Source organism: Molothrus ater, chromosome Z (genome assembly GCF_012460135.2).
Source record: "Molothrus ater isolate BHLD 08-10-18 breed brown headed cowbird chromosome Z, BPBGC_Mater_1.1, whole genome shotgun sequence".
Classification (NCBI taxonomy): domain Eukaryota; kingdom Metazoa; phylum Chordata; class Aves; order Passeriformes; family Icteridae; genus Molothrus; species Molothrus ater.
In genome coordinates this window covers 59,595,814-59,622,939 of record NC_050511.2, presented here as the reverse complement: position 1 = coordinate 59,622,939, position 27,126 = coordinate 59,595,814, and the positions used below count along the sequence as shown (strand labels likewise).

The 27,126-nt window shown below is 36.7% G+C and overlaps 1 protein-coding gene across 1 annotated transcript in view; it reads right to left on the bottom strand.

The window, feature by feature from the left end:
• Positions 1-27,126, bottom strand: part of ADGRV1 (adhesion G protein-coupled receptor V1) — a 287,213-nt gene that overhangs the window by 52,796 nt on the left and 207,291 nt on the right. Inside the window, exons 87-88 of the mRNA XM_036402940.2 lie at positions 24,770-24,886; positions 17,421-17,599 (exon numbers count right to left, since the gene is read on the bottom strand). Coding sequence (XP_036258833.1) covers positions 17,421-17,599; positions 24,770-24,886 — 296 coding nt within the window. The remainder of the gene's footprint in view (positions 1-17,420; positions 17,600-24,769; positions 24,887-27,126) is intronic.

The window sequence follows — 27,126 nt, the reverse complement described above, 5'->3', positions numbered from 1 at the left end:
CAGGAAAACAAGAATAATATTCATTTACTTTAAAATGGCACTCAGGAAAACAATGGGTTTAACAACTGTTTGAGACTAAGTCAATGGTGGACAAACCTTCCAAGAAGATAAACGTATTGGCTCTTGCACTGTCAAAGCCTATTTAACCTGATGAATCAACTTGATCAGATAGATTATGGAGTTCCACTCTACTTTCTTTTATGTTGTACCTGTTATCCTTTTTCATAAAAACATTAAACAACAATATAACAATAGATTCACAGAATCCTAGAATGGTTTGCATTGGAAGGGATCTTAAAGTTCATCTTGTTCCAACCGCGCTGCCATAGGGGGGGACACCTTCCATTAGATCTGGTTGCTCCAATTTGCATCCATCCTGGTCTTGAACATTTCCAGGGATGGAGCATGCACAGCTTCTCTAGGCAATGTGTTCCAGAATGTGTTTCAGTCCCTTAACATCCTCACAAAAAATAATTTCTTCCTAATAACTATTCTAATTCTCTTTTTTATTTTTCCATTCTCCTGACAGGGAATGAAATATGGACATTTTTGTTGTGCAGGGGTTTTTTTTGGTGAGGGTTTTTTTTTGTTGGTTTTTTTGTACTTTTGGGTTTGTTTGGTTTTTATGTGTGTGTGTTTTATTTTGTTTTGTTTGGGGATTTTTGGTTTTTTTGGAATTTTTCTGTTTGCTTGGGGTTTGTTGTGGTTTTTGGCTTGTTTTTTTAAGAGAAAAGCTTATGCATCTATGAAGTGATGTGGAGAAAACCATAAGGAAAGGGTATGCTAAGCTTATCACAGGTATCATTTGAGATGGTAGTCATTAGTTTTTGAGGAAATTCAAGCCACATGAAAGAAATTTCTGTTTCTACAGTAGGCAAGATTCTAGAGATTTCTACATTATAAAAAAAATTCATACTGCCGAAGACACACGAATTTAGACTTGTACTCATCAGTCAGCTTCACACAGTCTTCTGTACACATTAACAACAATCCACGCAACACCCTGGAAAAAGACTTCACATTTTTTCAACCTGAGTGAAACTGAATTAAAGAGTGTGGCCCAATTTGATATGCTTTATGAGTACCTTGGAGAACTGAAAGGTGATCTAGCATTTATTTGGAGGTTTTTATGAGCTTTACTACACAAATAAAAATTATATGTTTCATCAAGGCAAATGCTGAAAAATATTTGAAGGTCACTTTAAGGTAATTATTCCTTAAAACATTTCAACTAAGAATTCTGAAAACCTGAGAACTACTGACAGTCTTTTTCAATATGTCTTGGAATATAGTGCAGAATTTGAGATTGCTAGATATATATTAATATTTCACTAAAGTCAGAAACCAAAAAAAATAGGAGACATGCTAAAGTGTTCAGCTCATTATCAAGATTTTTTTGGACAACAGACTACATCAGGCAAAATTGATTTCATTATTTCACAAGTTTAGAGGTTTGTTTTATAAATGGACTTGAGACCTCTTACACTATTTAAATTACAAAGGAGGCAATACAAGGAAAGTAATGCAAAACACATTGCATACCTAGTGAACTCACTAGCTAGTTTTATTTTTGCAGAATAGAATCTGGAAATTACTATGGACCACATTAACAATGACAGGAGTTTTAATATTACACTCTTCCAAAGACGTAAAGGTCATACTTGGCTCCACAAAAAATTGCCTACTCTGCAACACACATGAGGTAAATGTTCTGCTCTAATCAGTCTTACAAATACCTCACAGTGGCATGCTGAGCCTGTGTTGTGGTTTAATCCTAGTGAGCAGGTAGGGACCAGTTGCTCACTCTCCCCACCTGCCCTGTCAGTGGAGAGAATTGGAAATGAAATGTGAACCTTGTGGGTTAAGAACTATTTAATAATGGAAATGAAATAGTATAGTAATACTGAATAAGATGATAATGACAATGATGATGATAGTAATAAAGTTAATAATTGAAATATTAAAAATAATAATAAGAATGAGAGATAGTAACCGAACCTGGAAGAAACAAGGAATACACTATGCAAGCACACATCACCACTGACTGATGCCCAGCCCATTCCTGAACAATTATCTGTCCCCTTCCAGGTGACTCTCGCTGTTTATATATTGGATGTGATGTTCTATAGTGTGGAATATCCCTTTGGCCAGTTGTTGCTACCTGTCCTGGCCATGCCCTCTCACAGCTTTCTGTGCAGCTCCTCACAGGCATTAAATGAAACACTGCAAAGACTGGGACTTAGGGTGAGGACTATGCAGCAACAGACAAATCATCAAAACACACAGTGCTGTGTACTAGCTACTATGAAGAAAATTACATCTGCACCAGTCAAAACCAGAACAGTCTGCTTTTGGCAAATTTCAGGAACAAAAACTGAATGAAAAAAGTTCACACTAGAGCTATGAAAGCCATCAGAGGTCTTGTACATATGTTCTGCTCTGAACACATGGGAAAAATATTTCTAATATGTTTTGGTTTGTTTGGTTTGTGGTGTTTTTGCTAATAGGAAAGGACAATTACTGGAAAACTATAAGTAGCCAAGGAACTGGCAATCTACAAGTAGACAAAAAGCAAAATTAGAATACTCCATGTTGTAATATATTTTGCTTGCTGGAAAACACAAGCTGAAGAGCTTAAACTGTATCAGTATTGGCAGATGGCTATCAGAGTAGTCTGGATTAGCTGTACAGGAGGGATTAGCTGTATTTAGCAGACTGAAAATGATCAGGATTGGGCACCTTAGAAGAGCAACCGAACAAAAATTAGAAACGTACTTTCAAGCCCAAGAGCTAATGCTTGGAGGAAAAAAACCCACAAATAAATACAAAATAAATACTTAAAGCACATGCCTTACAATGACTGATATCAGACAGATCTTGTTTCTCTAGTTGAAGCATTTTTTCCAATGTAATCTCTGGTAGACTTGTTAAACACTTCCTAGGCAATAGAGAGTTAAGCCTAGAATGAAGATCAGCTGAGCTTTCTTCTTTCCCACTGTAGATATTTTCTCAATTTCACTCCTTTTCTCCTTTCCTTTTCTCCTTTCCTTTCTCCCCTTTGCCCTTCCTTTTCCTTCTCTTCATTACCAATAACTGCAAGCTATGCACAGGCATAGGATGGACAAGATATGCAGGTGCACATATACAGAGAACTTGTCTAGTTCTAGTTCTAGCTTTCTTAACATACTTTTTTGCTATTTATAGCTGCTATCAACTAAAACATGGCACAATCCAAACTACAAAATAGAAGAGTAATCTTTCCAATGTCCAAGGATGAAAACCACATAGCTCCAGTCTAACGATGCAGTATTTATTTTAACAAGTACCCAAAATAGCATTTACCAAAAACGTTATTGTCACTGCTAGTATGTCTTGCATCCTGATGCTGGTTAGACAATCTCTCTCTAAAGATTGGCATAAGACACAAGAATTCTAAAACAACTCATCAGCAAAGATTTCCTTTTTGTAGTTTCTTTTGAAAAGGGCAATTTGTGTTCCAATACAATAGCCACAGGGGCATCCAAAGCATTACCTTTCCCTGCCCCAAGCCTTCAGAAAGCAACCTTTTTTTTCAGATGTGCTTTGAGTAATAACATCATGCAAATGGTAGCATTGAGTAATCATTTTGTTATTTATACTTATCATACATTAAGCATAGGCTAAAGAGGTTGAAATTTCCAATTTGCATCACAGAAAAAAACTTAGTGACGTAAAATAATTTTTACAAGGCTTTTGAGAATGTTACTGCAAGGTCAGAAAGTACAATAAAGGTATTACAGCTACCAGGAAAGTATTTAGTCAGGTCTTTCTGTTTCTATGGATGCATTTGCATGAAAGTATAGCTTAAGACATTTTGCAATGAAATGTTGGTCCAAGTTGTCACAATGTGTCTACTTAGAGAAGTGGAAAGGAAAAACAAGAATCTGACTTGGTGGGGGACACCCACTAGAATAGATCTAAAATCTAATTGACCAAGAATGGATCCTGTTCCTATCCAAAATTCCTAGGTCTGTTTTGCATCACTCCAATTAGATACTTCTAAAACAATGCCAAGGCAGAGGCTCTAAGAGGTCATTATGGATGATTCTAGGTAAGATTTGACTCCTCCTATCCTCTACAGCCTGTCAATGCTACTCAAATCCTACTCCAGGCCTTACAGCTTTCTGGTGGACTCCCTTTGGCAGGATGTCAGATGCTCTCCAAGCTGCTCTATTGCTCCCCTCCTCAGCAAACCAAGAGAGGAAAGGTGGGACAGCAAATAAGGTGAAAAAATCCTCATGGGTCAGATAAATACAGTTTAATAAAGCAAAGAACAAGGTTGCATGTGGAAGAAAAAGGAAAAGAAAAGACTTGTGGTCCACTTCCCATCAGCAGGTGATGTCCAATCACTTCCCAGGACTTGAGTATCTGTAGCATTTGCTCCATAAGACAAACATCATAACAACAAACCCCTTCCTCCTCCTTTCTCTTAGGTTTTACATCTGAGCAGACAGGATACATCATGGAGTATCCCTTGGGTCAGCTTGGGTCAGCTGTCCTGGCCATGTCCCCTCCTAAGACCTTGCTCACCCCCAGCCAGAAAACTCCAGCTACTGTAGAAAAAGTCATAATAATATAATGTACTGTATTTACATAATGACATGCATTAAAAGGAAGGCTATGGATACCTTGATCAAAATATGACTAAAAGGCCATGTAACTGAAGCTGAGCACTAATGGTCAGATGCATTCCGCATTTCTCACGTCTCATTATTCATAACAACCTAAGTTATTATATTAGGAATAACCTTGACAAGTTTTAGAAGAAAAAGTGACATCTTGAGTAAATTGAGCGCTGTAAGGCAAGAACAGTGGTATTGTGACTCAGGAAGACAAAATATGCCCTCTTTCATGACTCAGTGCTTCAGTATGAGTGCACTTAACTAGAACTTCTGACTGGGATGACTTTTCTGCAGGACTAAGCAGGGAAGAATGATTTTGCATTGGTCAGCAAAAACTACACCTACATCACAATACTCTAAATTACACTTGGCAGGCTAGAGAAGTTGTTCAAGCAATGGAGGCTGACTGAAATGTGTTCTGAGCTTATATTTTGATTACATTCCGTTATGCAAGGGTTTCTTTCAGCAAGAGGTTCCTCTCAGGAAATAGATTTCTTTTTTTGTATACTCAGCAACAAGACAGTAGCTATAATAATAGGAATGAGCTACCTGATTTATATTTGCATGAGGTAACTCCAAAAAATGGTCCAATAGGGAGGTGAAAGCAGCACTGGTTTATGACTGAACCAAACATGATGTGGGAGCTTGCAAAGAGGCATGACACACTGACACTGCCTCGACAAAATATGGTTGCCACAGGCTTTCTTACATTTCTTGGAACATTTCTTGGAAAATCCCTGACACATCCTTTTTTTTTTAATTATTTGCAAACAAACAGAATTTTTATCCCATGATTGTCAAATTATATGGACAAATTTTAAGCCACAGAGTGATTTTCCTAATGGGAGTTGCAGTACAGTATTATAAATGAGTTCAAATCCCAGATTATTTAGAAAAAAATCTTAAAAATGTATTTGTTATGCACTGGAAATTTCTAGTGAGACAATTTAAGATTTTTAAATGTTATTTAAATATGTATGTGCTCTTCTGAGAAATAGTTTCCTGATCTCTTTCCATAAAATTCTAGGCAGCTGTGAGAAGTGTGTCCAAAACATAAGGAATTGGATTCTAAAATCTGACTCCACTGGAATTAGGAGGTGCATGATGATTACAGAAGTTTAGGAAAAAAACCAACTTGGTACTGTGGTGGAGCTACATTTTATGAAGAAGAAAAGTTTTCTAATATTTGTGGGTTCCATCATTCCCTGGAATGACCTACTATGTGTAAAGCAATTCTGAAATTTAAGGTGACAGAGAGAAAAGTTGCAAACATTACACTTGTCTCTGCATTATATATATATTTAAATGTCAGTTCCTGTTGCTGCTAGTCCTGAAAAAAAAAATGTTTTTTGCAATTTAGAAAGTGAATTTGCTAAAAATAAGTAGATTTTCTACCAGCCAGACAAGACATTTAGGAAAGCTATGAAAAAGTCAAGTAAAAGAAATTAGAAATTGAACAAAATGTACCAAGCATTTTAAAGGATTTCTCAGAGTTGTGTTCTTTTTAACCTCAACAATACAGTGTTCACTGAACTTCTACCATAAGCTCATGTTGGTGCTGTTACTGATAAGCAAAGAACACTAATACAAATAAATGTTCTTGATGATAAGTGAGTTACAGCCACCCCTTCCTGATATTAGCAAGGGTTTCTTAAAACCTTGTCTCAATTCTTACCATCAAAAAATGCAGCTACAAAACCTTCATCTCTGGATGTTACCAGAGGTTTTTTCAATATGTAGAGTTATGTATGGTAAGGGTTTTCAAAGTGTCTTTTTTCCCCGTTTTGCAAACAGACATATCTCTCAGTACAGTGTGTTCAGGACACAGCACAGGGCGGAAACTTGTGGTGTTTCTGCTCTGGAGGAAGTACCAGTTTGCTTGCTCATAACCAGTCTCAAATATTTAAATTTGTGAGCCTGCAGAATGCAGAGGCTACACCCCGCTTGTTACAGTTAGAGTGCTCCTGGACCCACCAGCTCTTTTTTAAGGGCATTTTCCAAAAGCTGTACTTTGTTAGCCACATTGTTGTGCTGCACTGGACTAGAAACTGGAGCTAAGCTGCTGCTTGTAGCTGTGTGTGCAGAGATGTGAAACACCCCCTGTGCAAACACAGCCTCTACCCCAGAACACCTGTGCAGCTGCAGCTACAAGTTCACTTCTGTGTAACTTCACAAGAAATCTGTGTGAAGAAATCTCTGTATGATGTGCAAGTTTTTCATAAACACATAACCATGATGTTCTACCAGCTGTTTCCCATGTTATCCATCTTCCTCCATGGTAAGAACCATACAAATTTTGGTGTGAAAATGTTGAAAATTTCTGGTTCAATTTGCCCTTTTTACCTAAGAGAGAGAGTGTGTAAGAACTCAAATCAGAGAGAAAAAATCACCCTATAATTTCAGCTAAACAATTCATTGAGAAAGATTGTATATACCTAAGGAATTACTTTGAAATAGAAAATGAAAAGGTGAGTGCTTTCCCTGCAGCTGCATCTAAAAAACTCTAGCATGATGTTACTTTTGTTTTTGTTTAATCACTTTTCCTCAAAAGCAAATGGGGATTTTCTCTGGAACACTGAACACCATCTGCTCATGGGTCAAGTTAAGCAAATCTCAGAGGACTCATAATAGCTGCCCCAAAGAATCCCGTGCAGCGGTGAAACAAGTCACACCCTTGTAGAAATACATTTTGAAATGCCTGAAATCAAATACTACTGCCCCAAGCTGAATACAATTAGACTGGCTGTTTTGATTCAGTGCCGCACTCTGCCTCAGTCACCTCACCAGGATGATGGGAAAATGAACAACCCAAGAAATCTCTTACTGTCCATAAAATTGTGGAGGTTGTTTGGTATGAGGAAAAATGAAAGCTGCATTTGTATTTGATTAATTTAAATTTGTTTATGTCTCATACAGATTAACTCAGAGATAGGTCCATATGTTTTATTTCATGTATAATTCTTAACTCAGAAAATAATTATTTTCCTTATATTTTGCAGATAAGTTTCAAGTGAAATGCAAAATTTTTAATAATGGTTCTCCCAGATTTTATAGATTGAAAATGTGGCATCAACTCTTTGGCATTATTTAGTTTCTTTTTCATTTCTTTTGTCTATGCAGCAAAAAAAAAAGAGGAAAAAGAATGAGGGAAAGAGGAGAAGAAGGGAAAAAATGAAAATACAGTTAGACTGTTTTGGTTAAGAAATGTGAGCTCAGAAAGAGCAGAATTAGAATTGCCAGAACTTAAGACAAGGCTTGCCCATTCTTGTTTATGTTTGGACAGACTTTGATTTGGCAGTTTTTTGAAAGCCAAATCTACATCCATAGGATTTACTGCTAGAAATTTAATCCTATCATCTCTACTGACATGTCAAAATTTATTATAAGTAGCACCATACTCTCTAATGGAGGTACCCACAGAGTAAATACCAACAATAGAACACATTGGGGGAAATCCAGTCCTCCACGAACAAAAGATGAAGAAATGCCAAGATGTTGTTTTGGAACAGCAAAGAACTGAATCTTCAGAAGATTTAGTCTGAGTCAGTGTGTGCAACAACAGACTTGTCAATAAACCAGACCTATTGCATAATTAAGCAGAAAAACAATTTCCTTGTTGCCCTCTCCTGCTGCTGTTATTGCAGGGCCAAACAGTTGGAAAAAGGGGAAAATAAAAATGTCTAAACAATGCTTTTCTATAATGAGAATCCAAAAGGTCATCTGCTGTTGTTTTAGAACACATCTTATTGTGTTTCAGTGTTCTCATTATATGATCCTCTGGAAATTTCTCTGAACAATTTTATACCTAGTTTTTTTGATGTTTTTATTTGGTTTTGTCCCTTTCTTTTTTTCTTCCTAGAGTGAAAGTTAATACTAAAGAAATACAGTTACCAAAGAAGAAACAGCAAAGACCCAGTATAATCACTACATTAATACAGTTGAGACTCTAAGGAACTGGAAGCTCTGGAGTTCCCAGGCAGCTCATTCCACAAATCTCAGAAGATTTGCAGCCTTCAGCATTTGACCAGGAAACTAAGCTGACAGAAACCTGCTTGAAATCCGCAAGTAATAAACGACACGATTATGAAAGTTTCTTTTTAAGTCAACAGAGAGGGGGAGTTGTGGGAATCCATAAAATCAGAAGGCTTTGGGAAAACTGCAGAAGACAGGCCTCAGTTACAGTAGAATACTGAACAGTGCTAAAGCAGCAGAAAAGATATCTAAGCTGTAGTGAAGACATGGGAAATAGAACAATAAAGCTGTGTAGTTTGGCTTTCTAAGTTGCAACAAGTTTATTTAGTAGATATTTAGAAAGTTAAATATGAATAGTGCTCTGTGCTTTGTCTCTTATAAACGGCCCATTGTATGCGAGAATAGGTCACCATTGTTTTAATCAAAGCTACGTGTGCTTAAGGTGATTGGATAGAACTACCATCAGTATGCTTTTGCTCTATGTAATTGGCTAAGACGGCTTTATGGTATGACACTAAGTTTCTTTGGCCTGCTGCCTGACCAGCGAGCTGTTAGCATCTCTCCATTACCATAACCATGTAATGAGACTGATGCTGAAAAATAAATAGCTCAAGACACTTGTCACAGTAGCCCCGTCCCATTCATGTCTGTATATAAATTGCCAGTGCACACTCGCTAACACTGCAATTTTAAAATTACATAAGGAGTTATGTGTCCGATTTCAGTTATGTATCTTGCTCCTATTTAAATCTAGGCTTGCTCCTCATGTTTATGAGTCATTATCAATGACTTTGAAACTATAATATATTGTTGAGGCTATGTTTTTGGGTTTTTACTATTTAAGACTTGTTACAGTTTCTACAATGCCAGAAAATGTTTCCCTAGTACTATATTTTAAGGAAGACACTCTAATCTTACTTTTCCTATGCATTGTCCAAACCAAGGACTTACTACAAATCTAGCTGAAAAAGAAGACACTTCCATGTGCAAACTGTCAAACATAAATGAAGCTCATATTCATAGTCCTGTCCTTTGGGAAGAAGAATAACATCTGCAAAATATGTTTTTCATACTGACAATTAAATGTAATACTAATAACACAAATCAGTAGGCTAAAGCTGCATTCCTTTTAATCTTATGCATCTTACTACAGGTCAGTGAGATACGCCGTTGTTTACTGTGGCTTTTACATTGGGCAGACAAGAGTTTGCCTTTCCAAATACAACTTATTGCACTACATACACTAAAACTTACTTCATGGATCTAAAATCTGAGACAAAATTGAGGGGGTTGTAGAACAGCCCTGTAGTGAAATTAAAAAGACAAAAAAAAAAAACAACCCAAAAAACCCCCAGCCAACCAAAGAAAAATCCTACTATTTTTTTTCCACCTCTTTTTTACAAAGATCAAATACAAGAAGGTTTATATATGGGCTCCGTTTGTCAGTATAAATGGGGTAGTCAGAACTAGTGGCTGGTATTGATCTCACTTTTGCTTATCTTAGTATTTCTCAACTTATTCTGGCATGTCAGATTAAGGTTTTTCTAATTTGGTGGAAAACAGATAAATTGAGAATGATTTGGTTTGGTAGTAGTAGGCTGTATTTTAATGATTAAAGATGACAAAGTAGGAGGGATGAAATTACTAGTAACTTGTACAACTACAAAGAAAATATGAATCTTTTAAAAGCTATCAATGATGGGGATGCAAGCCTTCATCCTGCAGATGTTCTTTGATACTCCTGTCATAATACTACAGGGACTCCAGAAAAGTTCCTGGAGTTTTTTTGGGGCACAAAAAATCCCTTCATCTGAACCCATTTGAAGGACCAGGCCTCACAGTCATTAGGGTGTGCAACTTTCACCCATAACAACCATCTTTCTAACTCTTAACCATGACAGCATAATACCATGATTTGTCAGACATTAACCATCCCATAATGATTGGAAATTTTTCCATAACAACTATTCTTCTCTACTCATGTTTCAAACTTCCATCAGTTGAAGCAGCCAGAATTTCTCTTTCTTTATTGTAGTTTTAAAAAGCACAGTACAGTGATTATGCCTGATTCTGATGTGCTACAAGAAATATTTGCCAATATATGAAAGACATTCAACCCCCTGCTACGGTCCTCAACAATTTCTCCTCACTGAAAACTTGTCTTGGTAATGAGGTATAAGTGAAAAGTAATTAAACTGTTCCCATTTAGAAGTGAAGTATTTTTAAATAATCCTTAGAAGTTGGTAGCACATCAACTACCTATGTTCCTTTGGAAACACAGGAAAAGTTTAGAAAATAAAGCACAAATACAGGATACAAAAAGGTCAAACTTTGTACTTTATTAACTTATTTGGTAGATTTTTCTCTATATAAATATGTGTGTATATATGTATATGCATGTGTATGCATATGTGTGTATATGTATATATATGTATAAGAATGCCTGTAGTGTGGCACTGCGTCAACATAATTGAAGTAGCTCTGGTTCATCAGAGACATTTATCCTGCTGTTACATGCTACTACTACTACTACTATCCATATTTATACTGCTACTACAGTAGCAGTAGCAGTAGCTCAGGATGGTTTAATTTACTATGCAGAAAAGGACAGAGCCCAAATGGTGAGAAATCAGTGGTGAAAACTGCAGGCTTTTTGCCCGCCAACTTCAGCTGAGTGGTTCATGAAGCACTTCGCTTTGCATACAGACAGTCATTCTGTTTCATTCTTCTTTGCATTCAACATCATTCTGTTCTGAGGTCTAGCAACAGCAGTTTGGAAAGCTTTGAAATCCTAGATGATGTGCCAGTAAACTGAGGAGAGGAGGTGGAAAAACTTGGATAATAGGAAAAAGAAGCTGCAGAGAGAGGTCCATGCAGGGAGACACTTCTTGTCCATGCAGAATATAAAAGGCATTAGAGGATGGTAATGTCTCATAGATTTGTCATACGAACCTCTTCTTCTTAGTATGTCTTTGAGTTAAATGAAAATTCCCGAATGGTTTTGTGGCATTTCTTAGCTATTTTCTTACCTATTCCTGCCTGTAAAAGTCTGGTGATATGAATGTTGCTCACAGCTGAATTCAACACTTTTGAAGTGATACAGTAAAGGAGACATGAGACTTAATCCAAATGCTTGGACGGAAATTAGCTCACTCAAGCTAAAATATTCTTGTTACTGGTCCTTGGTTTAAAGAAAGCAGATTTCCATTTTAGGGAACAGCTAGTAAGCCAGGGATCTGTTCCTGGGATGTGTGCCAACACTGAGACAGTCATTCAACTGGGTGAGACCCAAAGCAGCACCCAGTACATTTTTCTGACTGGGTTAAGGGTCAGTGCACCAGACTGTCAGACATTCAGTGAGAGAGAAACCATGGCACAAAGTGCCCATGACTCATGGCAAAGGGCCTGGTACCAAGGCACATTTTCGATGGAGTTTCTTATCCCAATAATGTTAACAATGGCTCTGCCCTGGTTTCAGTTAATTTCTTCTCAGTAGATGGTACAAGTGCTGTGTTTTGGACTGGAATGAGAATGGTACTGATAAGACACTAATGTTTTGGGGTTTTGCTAGTCATATTTACCCAAAGTCAAGGACTTTTTCTTCCTTGTCTCACGCTCTGTCAGTGAAAAGGTATGCAAAATAAACTGGAAGGAAACATTGCTGTGACAGGTGACCTGAACTGACCAAAAGGATATTTCCACACCACAGAGCTTCATGCACAGTATATAAAATGGTAAGTGCAGTCAATCTGGGTTCAGGAAGGGGTGTTTGGCATCAGCCAGACAAACTGGAGAGACAAATTGCACTGTGCATCACTTTAAATAAAAAAATATCATTGTTATTATTCTAATTATTAAGATTATGATTACTTTCCATTATTATTTTATTTTATTTTCAAACAGTAAGTACTTTTTATCTCAATATACAAGTTTCACTTGGATTCTCCTCCTCATTCAACTGGAATGGAGGAGAAAGACAGGAAGAAGTAAAACATGGTGTTTCATGTCCATCTGGGCTTAAAACCATGGCAGGATCATCTGTTCCCTGAGCTCTGCCTATATGTAAGATTCAGAAAAACTGCTATGGGAGCAACAAGAGGAGCTGTAACCCTTAATCAGAGCAAAAATTTCATAGATCCAGCTTCTTTAGCTTAGCCTCCCTATCCCACAGTTGTGGCTCCATAATCACAGATCCAGTGATTTTCCTGCAAAAAAACTCTGCTTTGAGCTGGACTGTAGAGGACATAGAAGTATTTGGGGTTTTTTAGAAGGAATGTCACTGGAAAATCTTTTCCATTATTTCTCATAGACATTTCATGACAATGATACAAAGAAGATACTTAAGAATATAATATTTAAGATATTTAAGCTTAACCCTATTTTTGCTATGAGAAAATATGAATCTAAATCCAAGTGAATGGATATTTGTACAAATATAAAGTACTGTAATGGCACATATCTTTTTTTGTACTTTGTTTGCCACATGGTATTTTAAAGAGGAAAATGAATGTGTGACAGGGATCCTCCTGACAAAGGAGATCATTCCTCCCTTGGGCAAATACAAGATTCTGCTAGAAGAGAGACACTTCTAGAAACTGGAGAGATTAACAGAGGGAAAAGAGTAAGCAAAAGACAGCTAAGACACAGACAGAATCACAGAATTAATTTGGTTGGATCTGAGATCATTGAGCCCAACTGAGGACCAAACACCACAGCAACTAGACTATAGCACTAAGTGCCATACCCAGCCTTTCCTTTAACATCTCCAAGTGACTTCACTATGTCCCTGGACAGCCCATTGTAATATCTAGTCACTCTTTCTGTGAAGAACCTCCCCTGGTGCAGCTTGAGACTATGTCCTCTCATCCTGTCACTGGTTGTCTGGGAGACTAGGCTGACTCCCACCTGACTACAGTCTCCTTTCAGGGAGTTGTAGAGAGTGATAAGGCCTGTGCTGAGACTCATTTTCTCCAGGCTCAGCCTTTCTTCACAGGACTTGTGCTCCAGAACCTTCTCCAACTCTGTTGCCCTTCTCTGAACACACTCAAGCGCCTCAATGCCCTTCCTAAATTGAGGGGTCCAAAACTGAACCCAGCACTCGAGGTGTGGCCTCACCAGTGCCCAGTACAGCAGGACAGTCACTGTTCTGGTGCTACTGTCCACACATTTCTGACCCAGGCCAGGATGCCGTTGGTCTTCTGAGCCACCTCGGCACAGCTTGCTCATGTTCAGCCAGCTATTGACAAGCATCCCCAAGCACTTTTTTTGCTGGGCACTGTCCAGCCACTCCATTCCCAGCCTGTAGCTCTCAATGGGGTTGTTGTGGCCAAAGTGCAGTATCCAGGACCTGGCCTTGTTGAGCCTCATGCCATTGGTGTTGGCCCATCAACCCAGCCTGTTCAGGTCCCTCTGCAGAGCATTCCTACCCTCCTGCAGGTCAACACTCCTGTGCAACTTCATATCATTCACATATTTGTAACAATAGACACAATCCTCTCATCCAGATCATCAATAAAGATAATTAAATGGGACTGGGCCAACACTGATCCCTGAGAGAATATGAACAAAAACTCCTACTTTCTGGGAACTAGAGGGAATTATAGAGCTGGTTGCAATTGAAAAAAAAAATTACAGGAAACAGCATGACAAAAATCATGAATGAAATACAGCATTTGCAAAGATACAGTGGGCAGGAAGATATTTGCTTATAAACTTTAAAATTTTTATTCTGTCAAGTGTAATAATTTCTAATTTTCTCATTTTCAAAGGTTACTGGTTTAGCTTATACTCTAATAAATAAAGTCCTTTGGCCTTCTTATGTGAATTTGATTTCAAGAAGGTCTAGTCAGACCCAAAGCTTAAAGCAGCAACAAGAGTAGTTCCTGAGCTGATAAAACCATGCTACTGTAGGTAAGAGATTTAAAATACCCAAGCAGTAAAAGATTAAGCTCACCTTTCAGAAGAATTTATTTTATTAAATAAAGAAAAATTTATGAACAGATGAGTTTACAACAAGACAAAATTCACCTTAAAATCAAATTCCAAAGCTTACTGTGGTTCCCAAACTCTAGAGAGTTCAGCATTTGCTGCATTCTTGGTATGTACAGCTAGATCTTATTTCTGAAAATCATTCCATTAAGGTTCTGAAAAGTTTTATCTCACAGTTAAAAAGAATGGTGTTTTTTCTAATAGATCTCTTAAAGTACAAAGACACATTTCACTAATATGGTGAAAACATAAGGAGGCAAATTCAAACTGACATGTATAGCACAATGGAGAGGTAAGAAGAAAGAGAAATTGAATAATTACATAAAATCTAGCTCTCTCCAGTTTCATCCTTGTCACTTGTCACTCTCTAACACTTACAGAAGAAAGATGCAAGTAAAAGCGCTAAAATAGAAATCTTTGTCAGTAAAGTAGCTTTCTAATTGCTCATGTAGCCCTGAAAAATTCAGTGCTGTTGAGAGTTTGTGAACCATATCCATTTTAAGCTTTGCCCTAACTCATCTGTTTCTCAGATCAGAAGCCGGAATTGTTTAATGACAAGTACCAACTTTTGTTCACAAACAAGAGTTTAAAGGTTAATTATGCTGCACTCACTGGACTTGTACCCAAGAGATGGTCCAGAATTCTAAAAGATATTATAAAAGAGCCCCGTACTACTTTAAAATTGTGCGGAATCAGCATCTTTTCCAGGCTTATTCAAAGAGACTTCAACCTTTGCAGCTGAGCAACAGGGGAATCAGCACAAGGGAGGAGTGAAAGAGCCCTTCTGAGTCAGTTAGGTCTTTCACTTGTCACTGAACTCCAATCTTAAAAAAAATGCTGCTTGGTGGCATTTATACAGACAAATTTACCCAAAAAAAAAATCACACAATGCCGAAGAGAGAACTGTTCATACTATATATAAACACTGCTAATTATTAAAGTAATCAACAGTATACTACTGGTTTATACTGTGACATGGACATGGGAGTCACAGTATAAAATACAGGCATTTTTGTTTAGAGTTTGTCATATCTGGAGGGAAACTCTATCCTAATACTTCCTTTGAAAGATAAAAAACAACATGGCTGAACCTATTTTTTCTTCAGTGCAAGTATAAAATGAACTTCTCCAAACACAGATATGCTGTTGGCTATTAATTGTGCCCATGGCATACTGGTTAAGAACAAAACAGTTGGTCAGACACCACAGTAATGCAGAAATGGGTTGTCTGAAGGAGTGATCACTTAGGAGAGAGTGAGGATAACAGGCTTCACTACTTCTGTAACTTTAACCAGTCTTACAGCACTCATATGTGAGGGGTTCTTACCAGCACACTACTGTTCTCAAACCGTTTCTGAGGCTGATTCTGAAGTCAGGATGCAATGAGTTTGGATTTGGAAGTCTCCTTGTCACTTTTTCTACTACTGCACTCTGGTTTGGAGAAAACAAACCAAGTGCTGTAGTTCAATCTGTCCCCATTTCTACATTCTGTCTTTCAAAGCCATCTTGTATAAATAAGAGCAAGCCTTACAGTGCTTTTCAAATCAGGAATTAGCATTGATGCTATTTATGAAAATTTTTGCAGATATCTCTTAGAGTGTTCATGTTGACTGAGACAGAATAAGCTGCACATTCACTAAGCTTGTGATGATTTCTAGCTTTTTTACACTGAAATAAAATGCTGGAAAAGTTTTGTATTTAATTTGGGAAATGGGTTGGACTGAGTAATTTTCCTCTACTGAATAATTTTATCAGAATTGTAAGGTTTTTCCTTGTTTTTCAAAGAATGAGACATCAAAAGAAAACAACTGGAAAACTGTTTCACTACATGATACCATCAACTAAACAGTTTGGCTGCTGTCGGAGAACTTGATTATGTTACTTACATTCCCTGGGTTTACTATGCACAAAGAAGCATTTTACCATAAAGAAAAAGACACGTTCTGTGAGAAATATTGATGTGTATGGCATGGTACACAGCTATGGAGCATTCCTTGATATAACATGAACATCAGCAATGGTTTGTTGTTGTGGATCTCAGTTATATTTCTGAGTTGAGTTGATGTCTATGAATGTAGGACTAAACTTCAGCCAACATGGTCACATAACTTCTAGTACCCAATGTAACTCATTTACATCAAAATCAGGTATTCCTGCTTACCATGCACAGTACAGATTCACACACAGATATGTATATACAAACAACATTTATAAGGCCACATGTGTGTGTGTGTGTGTATACTTGCATATATTTAAACATCAGTATGAAATTCAAGTATCTACTTACAGGAATTCCCTTGGAATTCCCGTGCAACAAAAAACAAAACACTAAATTTTGTTCTCTTATAATGGAATGATGCACACTGTATCTTCCTCTTTTATTAAAGACAGATGAATATTCTCCTGCTGTGGGTCTACCCTGAAAGCAATGTCATATGTTGTTTTCATAAAAAGAATTTGTACATTCATTTTAAAAAGAAGACTTATTTATTTTCTGCACATGAAGAATGTAATTGTGATCCAAAATCAATAAGTATATTATCCTTATATCCTAGAAGAGCTATCATCACAGATTAAGTTTGCCAGCAAAGAAGCCAGAGGGAAAAAAAAAGGTAGGAAAGAGCAAAAATATTTATTTATGTATCTCCACTTAAATGCATCTGGTTCTATGAAGACATACTGTTTTAATTATGACAGTTTTCTATGCTTATATATGACTCTCCACATGGAAGAAAATTAAGTACAAACCAACACAGACAGTACAATGCCTTGTTCATGCTTTTTTAAGGAAACACTTACAGATCACTGTAGACAAGGCCATAAATCTGCGCTGTGCTGTGATGGTAGATTCCTCTCAGGATAATTAGAAGAAGGATAACAACAAAAGCTGGAAGCCCCCAACTCAAAAGGAAGTAAAGCAGATAGCGCCTCTCTGTGTGTTCATCATTCATCACAAGGACATACCAAAAATTAATGGCCTGGAGAAAAAAGCACAAAAATAATCAGTAGACTTGCTGGTTATAAACTATGCCAAAAAACTAATTACTCTGAAGGTCACAATGCAGCATATTTCTGCCCCAGTGCAGGTATATGTATAAACACTATCCAACAAAAATACTTCACCCTCACTTTTTCTCTTATGTAATGAAAAGACATTATAAAAACAATATGCCTATTTATATAACTGCTTTGAATTAGATTAACAGAGAAAGAGACACCCTGTTTAGTAGATAACACTGGTTTTGCAATGTAAAAATAGCCTTTTGGGGCAAAAGTCACTTTTTTCTCTAGATATTCATACCTTCACATAGAAGACTGGCATATAGTATTTCTAAATCTTATCTATATTTAATATTTTTATCTTATTGTTCAGCTGTATGAATCTTGTAAGAAACACACTAAGCTCCTTTGATGGTTCTGTGATCCTGTTTTTGGGGTCAGCAGTGCAATACAGACATGGAGCAAGTCTACCAATGGTTCATGAGGATGATAGAGGGATGGAAAACTTCTCCCACGGTGGGGGGCTGAGGGAGCTGTGGCTTTTCAGCCTGGAAAGAGGATGCTCAGGGGGATCACATCCATATGTATCAACATCTGATAGGAGTCAGTGACGAAGGAGACACCCTCCTCAGTGATGCCCAGTAGTGGGGCAAGAGGCAATGGGCCCAAATTAACATACAAGAAGCTTCATCTGCATTCAAGAAAAAGCTTTCTTACTGTGAGGGTGGTCAAACACTGGGCCAAGATGCCCAGAGCAGTTGTGGAGTATGTGTCTGTAGGTAATCAAAACCAAACTGACCACGGTCCTGAGCAACCTGCCCTAGCTGTTTGAGGTAGACAGCCTCAAGGTACCCCTAAAACTTCAATGGTTCTATGATTCTGTGTAATATATGCATAACAGTTTAAGAAAAAAACTGCAAATAAATTAATGTAAACTTACAGGCATCTCTAAAACAGTCTGTGTTTTCTTATGATCAACTCATCATCAAACAGCATAATGTGGTTTAAAACCTTATATCAATCAAAATAGTGGAATAGCTGAAATTCCTTGAAAGAATTAGTAATATGAGTAAGGAATACTTAACATATAGCTTGGATATTTGAATTTTCTTCAAGATGTTCATAGTATAAACACTGTCATGTGTGAGCATTTTTTAAAGCACATCTACACACTACTGCTTAATAAACAACTAAGCTATCCACAAAAAAAAATTTTCTTAAAATTTTTCTTCACTTTCTCCACTTCAAAAATTTTATACCTACAGGTCCACATGCTATATTATGATTTCTGGCCTTTTATATGAGGTCCATAAGGGATTATTTGTCTTATTTGCATGTAATGTATCTGATTTGAACTTGTGCCTTTAAGCATGTCTTGTCAGTCAATGGAGACAGGACGGGCACCTTCTGGGACTCATTAATCCTAACATAAGCATAATCATCCCTCTCTATGGCCTAAACAAGGGTTTCATATAATAATGTTAATTTACACGCTCCATTTTCAGCCATCTATTGTAAGGATAAGTAAAAATTCATATACTGTGACAAGAAAATGCAACATGATTATTTTATTGAGGGAAACTTTGCACATTTTCTCGGCCAACAGGTTGTCTACCATTTTCTTCAGGAACACCTAATTTTCACATTAAAGTGCTTAATCACTTGTTTCTGTATTCCTTCTGTAGGTCTCATTAGCTACCTATCATTTCAGATTTTTTTCTGTGATTTATATGGTATGAATATACAATATTTTCAATAATAAAGCACAGAATGGTAGCAACTTGTTTAAAAAAGGTTAGTAACTGTTTTAAATGCCTTTTTTAGAGAACGAGATTTCATAGCTATATCCAGTGTATATAATTATATTAATTATATAATAACTATTATGTCTTTTTTGGTTTTTGTTTGGTGATTGGTGCTATATAAACAAAGGCAAAGTTTATTTTCCTTAAAAGATCACAGGTAAATCCCACCACATAATTACAACTATCCGGTGTAGGCTGAAAGAACACAGAAAAAATATTAATTCCATTGCTGAACATGCACAGGAAGAAAATATTAAACAGATGAAAATTGTATTTGGACAAAAAAATCCACAGCTTGTGGAAATATTTGGTTGTCCTGTTCACTTTTACATGGGACTGAAAACTCATTCAAAATTCTGTTTGTCACTACACGTCAGTAAACATACTTCAATTACATGCCCTTATAGTGCTGGCTAGACTGTGCCTCACTGAAAGCACTTACAGACAGCAAAATCCTTGAACTATATATGCCATTATACTCAGGGACTGTTGGTTCTACTAATTCTGACAATCTGGTGAAAATTGTTCTCGGTCACCAGCTGAAATTTCTTCATGTGAAGTCATACCTTATGTCCTTGTTCTGTGTTTGGTTAGCCATATTTAGTTATCTCACCTCATTTATCACAGCATAACACTTAATACCACAGCTGCTGTAAAGCTGTAAGTGAGGTTGGATTATCCAGATTTTCTGCACAGTCACATTTGTATTTTGATAATTACTAGTTCTTATATTCAACCCCTTTGATGCTTCAAAATGTAATCGATTAAATAATACAGGAGCTAATGTTAGCAAATCCTTTCCTGTTGCCATTCTGCAACAATTACCAGTTCAACAGAAGAATAAAATGTAAGCCATTTTCCAGCTGCTCAGGTGGAAGAACAAATGGGCAACTTGTGATTTGTTCTGATATAAAATGCAAAATAATTGTTTATTCACATAACACTCTAATGAGATAATGTGAATTTCAGTGAAGGTTTTTTTCTTTTAAAATGAAGCAATTAATGGAAATTAAATTCTCAAACCTGGGACACATTTATTTAATTGTTTAATTATTCATTCATTTATCTTTAGTGATAATCACAGAATTTTAGAATTTTTTGTGTTGGAAGGGGCCACCTAGTTCCCCATCTCCCACCACAGGACATTTTCCACTGGACCAGTGTCCTGTTACCAGCCAGAACAGGGTTAATTTTTGCAGTAGCAATGGCTGGGACCCAGAGGTTATCCTATATCACCTCCTATCACTGCTGGGGGTTGGGGGAAGAAACTCTTCAGGGTAGAAGGGGTTTGTTCTGGGTCGGTGTAATGTGGTCGAGGGAGCAGCTGGGTGGGGCTGTTTCTGTGTGAATCGTTCATCTCTTTCTTGTACCCTCTCTCGGTGTTGTTGTACTGTTTGTTCCCTTATCTCATTGCTGTTTCCAGCACATTGCTCTTATCTCAACCCATAATCTTTGCAGGGCAGACCCGGCGGGGGGAGGCTGGGAGCAAGAGAGCAGTGCATGGTTTCAATGGGATCACTAAACTGGAGAATACCAGCCCTAAACGAGGACAACAAAGTTGCTCAAAGTCTCATCTCCAAACTGCCCTTGAACACTTCCAGGGATGAAGTAGACACAACTTGGCAACCTGGGCAACCTGTTCCAATGCCCCACTACCTGTGATAATCTGCAGATAGCTGGCAAACAACAGGTGCAAAATACTTTAAATAAAGTAATTTCCAAATCAGTAAGAAAACTTCTATTTTCCTTTCTTCTTTTTACAAATAGTTGGAGGTGTAATTTTATAATAATTGTATCCTTTTATATAATTCTTTTTTGAAGCTGTTAAGCAGTCAACAAATTATTCTTAACATAAAAAGCATCAAACCTACTTTAAGATCAATAGACATCTTACAAGTCTGACACAAATTTATAGAAATTTATAGAAAATTTAAAGTGCCATTAAATTGATGCAGGAGAAAGATTCAGGTATGGGTGATAGCAAGTTCATGATTTTCATTCTGGTTTGTTTGTTGAGTTGACACTTTCACTGTTGATTTAATTCATTCCAGCAATAGGTCAAGAAAGCACAAAGAATCATATCTTTCCATAATTTTACTGTGTCAGAATTGGCAAGTGAAAATAAAAAATAGATTTTTTTTAAATAACAGCTTCTAATTTTTTTCTGCAACTTACTTTTTGCAACATGTTATAAAATACTATGAGAAGAAACTTATTTTCCTTGTCAAGATGAAAGACACTTTTAGTGCGTGCTCCTAAGATAAATCCATTTGAAAATACAGGTTTGTGGTCTTCAGCTGTACAAAGGGACACGTGTCAGGATGAAGACTTCTGGGTATCTGACATTAAAATAAGGCAAATATTTCAGGCCCATAAAAAGCCATTTGCACTTTGCTTAGTCCTTTTCTTCTGCAGTTAGGAAAGCTTCATCATTTTAAAAATTGGGTAATGCTATCAACTTTCTCTGACTTCTCCCCATAAAAAGCAAGAAAAAATACCATACAATAAAAAAGGGAGAAGAACAAACAAACAAGGCAAGGATGATCTGAGGGAATCTTTGTCCTGATGCTGAAGGTGATCTCTGAGATCCTTTCCATTCTTACATTTCAGTCAATATCTGAATAGTAGTTACATTTGTAGCAAAAATACAGATATTAAATATGTCTACAAATACAAGAAGCTAAAAAGAGAACAAGAATTAAAACATGAAGCTATACATAAATTGTTTTGTTAAGAGCATTGACGTAAGACAAAATATTAAGCATAATTACTATACCTAACACTATGCAGAAGACGGAAAAATTTAAAAAAATTACAAAAAAATTACAAAAAACAAAAATGTAAGGAAGTTATCCTGGAGTCTAGAAAGCGAATATTTTTGATCTGGACCCCAGAAATAAATCTGTGAATGTCTGACTGTACTGTTAAATCTGTGTTTTCTTTAGTTTTCTGCCTGAAATGTTGTTCCATCACCTTTTGATCACTTAAAATTGCCTGGATTTTGTGGATGTTTCAGTTTTACATACGGTGCTTGTACTTGATTATCACATTCACCCATTTCTGTATCTTGTGATCAAGGCAGCCACAAGTGAATTTGTATGACGTAAGTCAATGATCAAACATATGCACTATGATATGCAGCCTCATAAATGCAGTGACTGCACAAAGGACACAGAGTCTTCTCCTGTATTTTTGTTCTTTTTCAGACATAAGTATTTAAGTCCCATTTAAGTATAAATATATTATTCATTCTGCTTTTCAAATCATGTATATAAAGTATACTATGCTGAGAAACACAAACATTAATTTCCCAGACTTTTAAGACTGCTGTTCAAACAGAAGTATCATCCAGACTTCCTGAACCAATCTGGTTTCCCCTTGGATCCACATGCTTTTCTAGAGTTGTCACCAATTCAAGCACAGAGATGTCCCCAGCACTCATTCCTGTGCCCTGATATAGCTTACTCACTCCATAATGAGATATATAAATTCAAGATCTATTCTCAGCCAAGAGGAGCAAACTGTAGCTGAGGACTGGGTTGATCTATATTTCAGATTATTTCCTTCCTTTTGAGTCTTTCAAAGTTCAAGAATCATTCTCAGCTGAAGACCTGCACCTACAAAAAGGAGAATCATCTTCATTCTGAGTTTTACTCCTGGCAGCTCATCACTCAGCAGGCTGATGGATTCCCTCTTAAGCACTTTTGTCCTGTCAGATTTCCATGAATAGTCTTCATGTTTAACACAAGCCTGAGGCTCCACTAAATGCAGTGTATTATGCAAGTTCTTAGGATTTGACCAAAGTCTACTCAAAAAAAATAACACTGGATTTCAACTACAGACATAAAAATGACCAACTGTTAAGAGTCAAATTTTCTTACTGCCATTATAAGTAATTTTTGCAACCTAATGTCATGTAAAAGACATAGAATTAAATACTATCAAACACTGAATTGCCAAAGCTTGAGGCATCCCAGTAAAAAAGGAAAACATTACTTTGTCACAATTAGCAAATGGTGAAGAGCTCTGAAACAATTTAGGAATAAAGTGAATGAGCAACTGTGAAGAATATAATTTACAGTTTACAAAAATAATTTAGAGTAGTTAACCTACAAGAACATCATTTGCAAAGCAAACAAGTTTCTCTATTGAGGCCATCTACATGTGACTTACTAAGGCTAATGAGCACAGGTGAGCTGTTGGAGAGGCCGCTAGGGTTCTCAATGAAAATGAGCCTGACATATTCCAGGAAAACACCACATGTTACATGAATATTACTGGGAGAGGAAGTTGCATTAGATGCAGCCTAATTTGCAATTCTTGGTTTGGTCTGACAGCCTGCATATTGGAGAATTTGTAGGGTAAGATATGGAGCTGCATATATAAAGCTGTATGCTATAATAAATGTGCTTGGGACAGCTCCTCTTAAAATAATAGAAAAATAAATCAACTCAAATACTGGTGCTAAATATACATTTCTAAAGGAGGGCATAATAATGTATTTTTTCTAATAACCCCACAGCTTGTTGCTTTGACTAACTTTCAATTAGTAATTTTCCACAACTAATTTGATTGCTCATGGAGTTCCATGTTAGTTCAATTGTTTTTTCCACCATTTACTGTTCTATAATATATCAAATGAGCAACACAGCTGTGAGTAGTCTGAAGTAGTAGACTGATGAGGAATGGCTGAGGGAGCTGGGGGTGTTCAGCCTAGACAAAAGGATGTGGGGACATGGTTTAGTTGTGGACTTGGCAGATCTGAGATAACAGTTGGACTTAATGATCCTAGAAAGCTTCTCCTAAATGATTCTATAATTCTATAAAAATTCTGGCAATAATTATGAATACATATATTCTGTATTTTAATGCACACTTGTGAAGGTATGTTTGTCATATTATACAAGCTTAATGACTAAAATGCCACTGACTCAACAAATTACAATGTAGTTTACATTTAAACTTCACTTGTAAGAGACTGCTTCAAAAAACCGAATAAAAAACATTTAGAAAAACTGTTAAGAGTAAGAAAAAAAAATCTTCCTTGCTCTGAGACAATTCTTCATTGTTCTAAGAATAAATAGTTGTAACAGAAATTAGGGGAAGAAGTCTTTATAGTGTTTGTATATTTACCCTTGGAATTGTGTCCCTGCAGATTTAATAAAAGTCATCTGAAGGTCTGAACTTCTAGTAGCATTGGATTTCAGTGCTCTATATCTCCCTTATATCTAGATATACAGATATGTATATATATGCACTAAAATATAATAGAAATACAGTCTAACTATCAGTTACTTTTTATAGGTGTTTTGGGGAAATTATAAAAAGGACTAAGAAACCAACCTGAATAAGCATCCAGCTGAACTGGCAGAGGTAAAGGTAATGGGTAACAGATGCGAGGGCAAAGCAGCTTTCCTCTGAGATATGCTGGCTCACGTAAGCAGAGGCCAGAAATGAAACCTGATGGGGGAAAAAAGAATATATGCATATTGGAATTAAACAGAAATAAGTTAATATTAACAATAAGGGGAAAAAATAGTTTGGAAGTAAAACATACACTAAATTACTATTTCAGAGACTCAGGAAAGATATCTTGGACATTTAATATTCACCCAAAAGAAGTTATGCTTAAACACTGTCAACCCCTAAAGCAGTTGGATTTGCTGAAGCCTTAGTTGACAAGCTGTGATCTTACATCTAGATATATTTTTGGTTGGAATGGAAAAGAATATTGATACTGCACAGATGTTTTTGATGTTGCTAGATAATGCTTATCCGAAGTCTAGGGCTTTTTAATTTCCCATGGTCTGCCAGCTAACAGGTACTGTACCACTCTTAAATTACTTTTTTTTTAGAAATCTGACACCTGACACTCTGCTATGGAAAACCAAGGGTCAAGCTTGAAGTATGAGGAAGCACACCTGAGAGAGAGGGTATGTGTGGTAAAGAGTCAGGAGAGGCACCCTGGGGCCATCTGGAGCTGCCTGCTGTGAAGGGACCCCACTCCCAGCAGTGACAGTCTCAGGTGGTGCATGTGTAACTCCTTAAATGGTGTGAGAATGTTCAGGCAGTGCCCTCTCCACACACTGCACCCTTATATGACCAGACTACAGAGAGAGACTAAATATTTATTGTTTAAAATTGTTCCCATGCAACATTAAACACAAGTTTTGCAATTGGGGTGCAGATTTGCCTGTATAAGACTAAGTGAGATGTTATCTTCTGATTTGAATAAATCCAGATATTTTATCAAGTAAACAAACAAACTCGAGGCATTTACTGGCTTAAGGCCATCAGACTTGTAGGAATATTATAACTCAGCCCCTAAGATAGCAATACTGGACAAAAGGAAGGAAGCAACTATTCTTTTGTCTAATACCATACCAGGTTTTCACACACGCAAGGCACTTACAATTTGGGGTTTTTCCACAAATATGCCAAATATCAAAGGACCATATGTTGGCTGGATAAGTAGCCAATGCCTTGTGTAAGGAACAAAGGTATTCCAACTCTGACTGCAGTGAATGCAGCTAGACAATTTCACCAGAGCATTTTAAATTAAAACACAACTCAGAAACATTAAGCTCTGTCTTCTGTAAATTTCTTTAGAGAAGAAATGGCGCTACAAGCAAAATTCATAAAAGACTTCAAGTGTTCACATAAAGAAAGTTTCTACTCATCCACTGTGATGATCATTTTCTCTTTGCCTGACAAAAAGTACTACTTTTTTCACCAACAGTCCATTGACTTGTTAGTAACTGAAAATAATGGGCTCTGGAGACAGATTTGATGTACATAAAATCAGGAGATGGAATAGGTAAGAAAGTTAGAGCAAATTAAGTGATTTGGATACATGTGGACACTGTATTTACAACAAAATACTCATAGGGTTCTGAGTAACCCTTACACTGTCTCTTTATCATAAAAGTACCCTTATAAAGACAGTATAATGTTACCTTATCATGAAATTCAAGAATAACAATGAGCAACTGGGGAACAAGTAGACTAAAAATAATTATGAAAAGCATTTCAAAATCTAAAGAAAAAAAATGCATGTTCAATATTTTATGTGGCATTTATCAGCTTCTGCTGGGAACTGGCATCTGATCATGGCCATATAACCATTCAGTTATTAAAAGGTTAACACACAGATTAATAATAACTGGTCTTTGCCAAATTCTGACACTGCTGAAAGAAATCCCATCATCTGGAGTGGGTTACACACAATTGAAATATGTCTGCAATAGCTGCCACCCATGAGGGATAAACAAGAAGTGTTTCTGGAAACAACTTCACAGCACCAGCTTTCTCAAACACTACCAGTAGTAATTTGTCTAAGACTTGAGCAAATGCTTCTACTGACAACAAGCATCTGACAACAAAGGATGGAAAGGCTTTATAATCTTTTGCTCTCTGAAGGCTTGTGTATATGTCAAGGACAGACTCCAGGCTAGAGTCAAATAGGGGATGCAAACACAAAAGCAGACCAACGGAGTTCTGGAAATATTATTTTTAACCCCTTTTGGACTGGATGTTGGCTTGAAAGCATTTTGCATTTATAACTAAGAAACTATAATTCATAACACTTTCCTGTTATTCAAGAAAAACAAGGTTTTGCATATTAAAAAAGAGGAGTGTATCACTATATCAACAGTTTTCCAATTAAAACAATGCAAAGAGTCCAAATTTGTGCTAAAAAT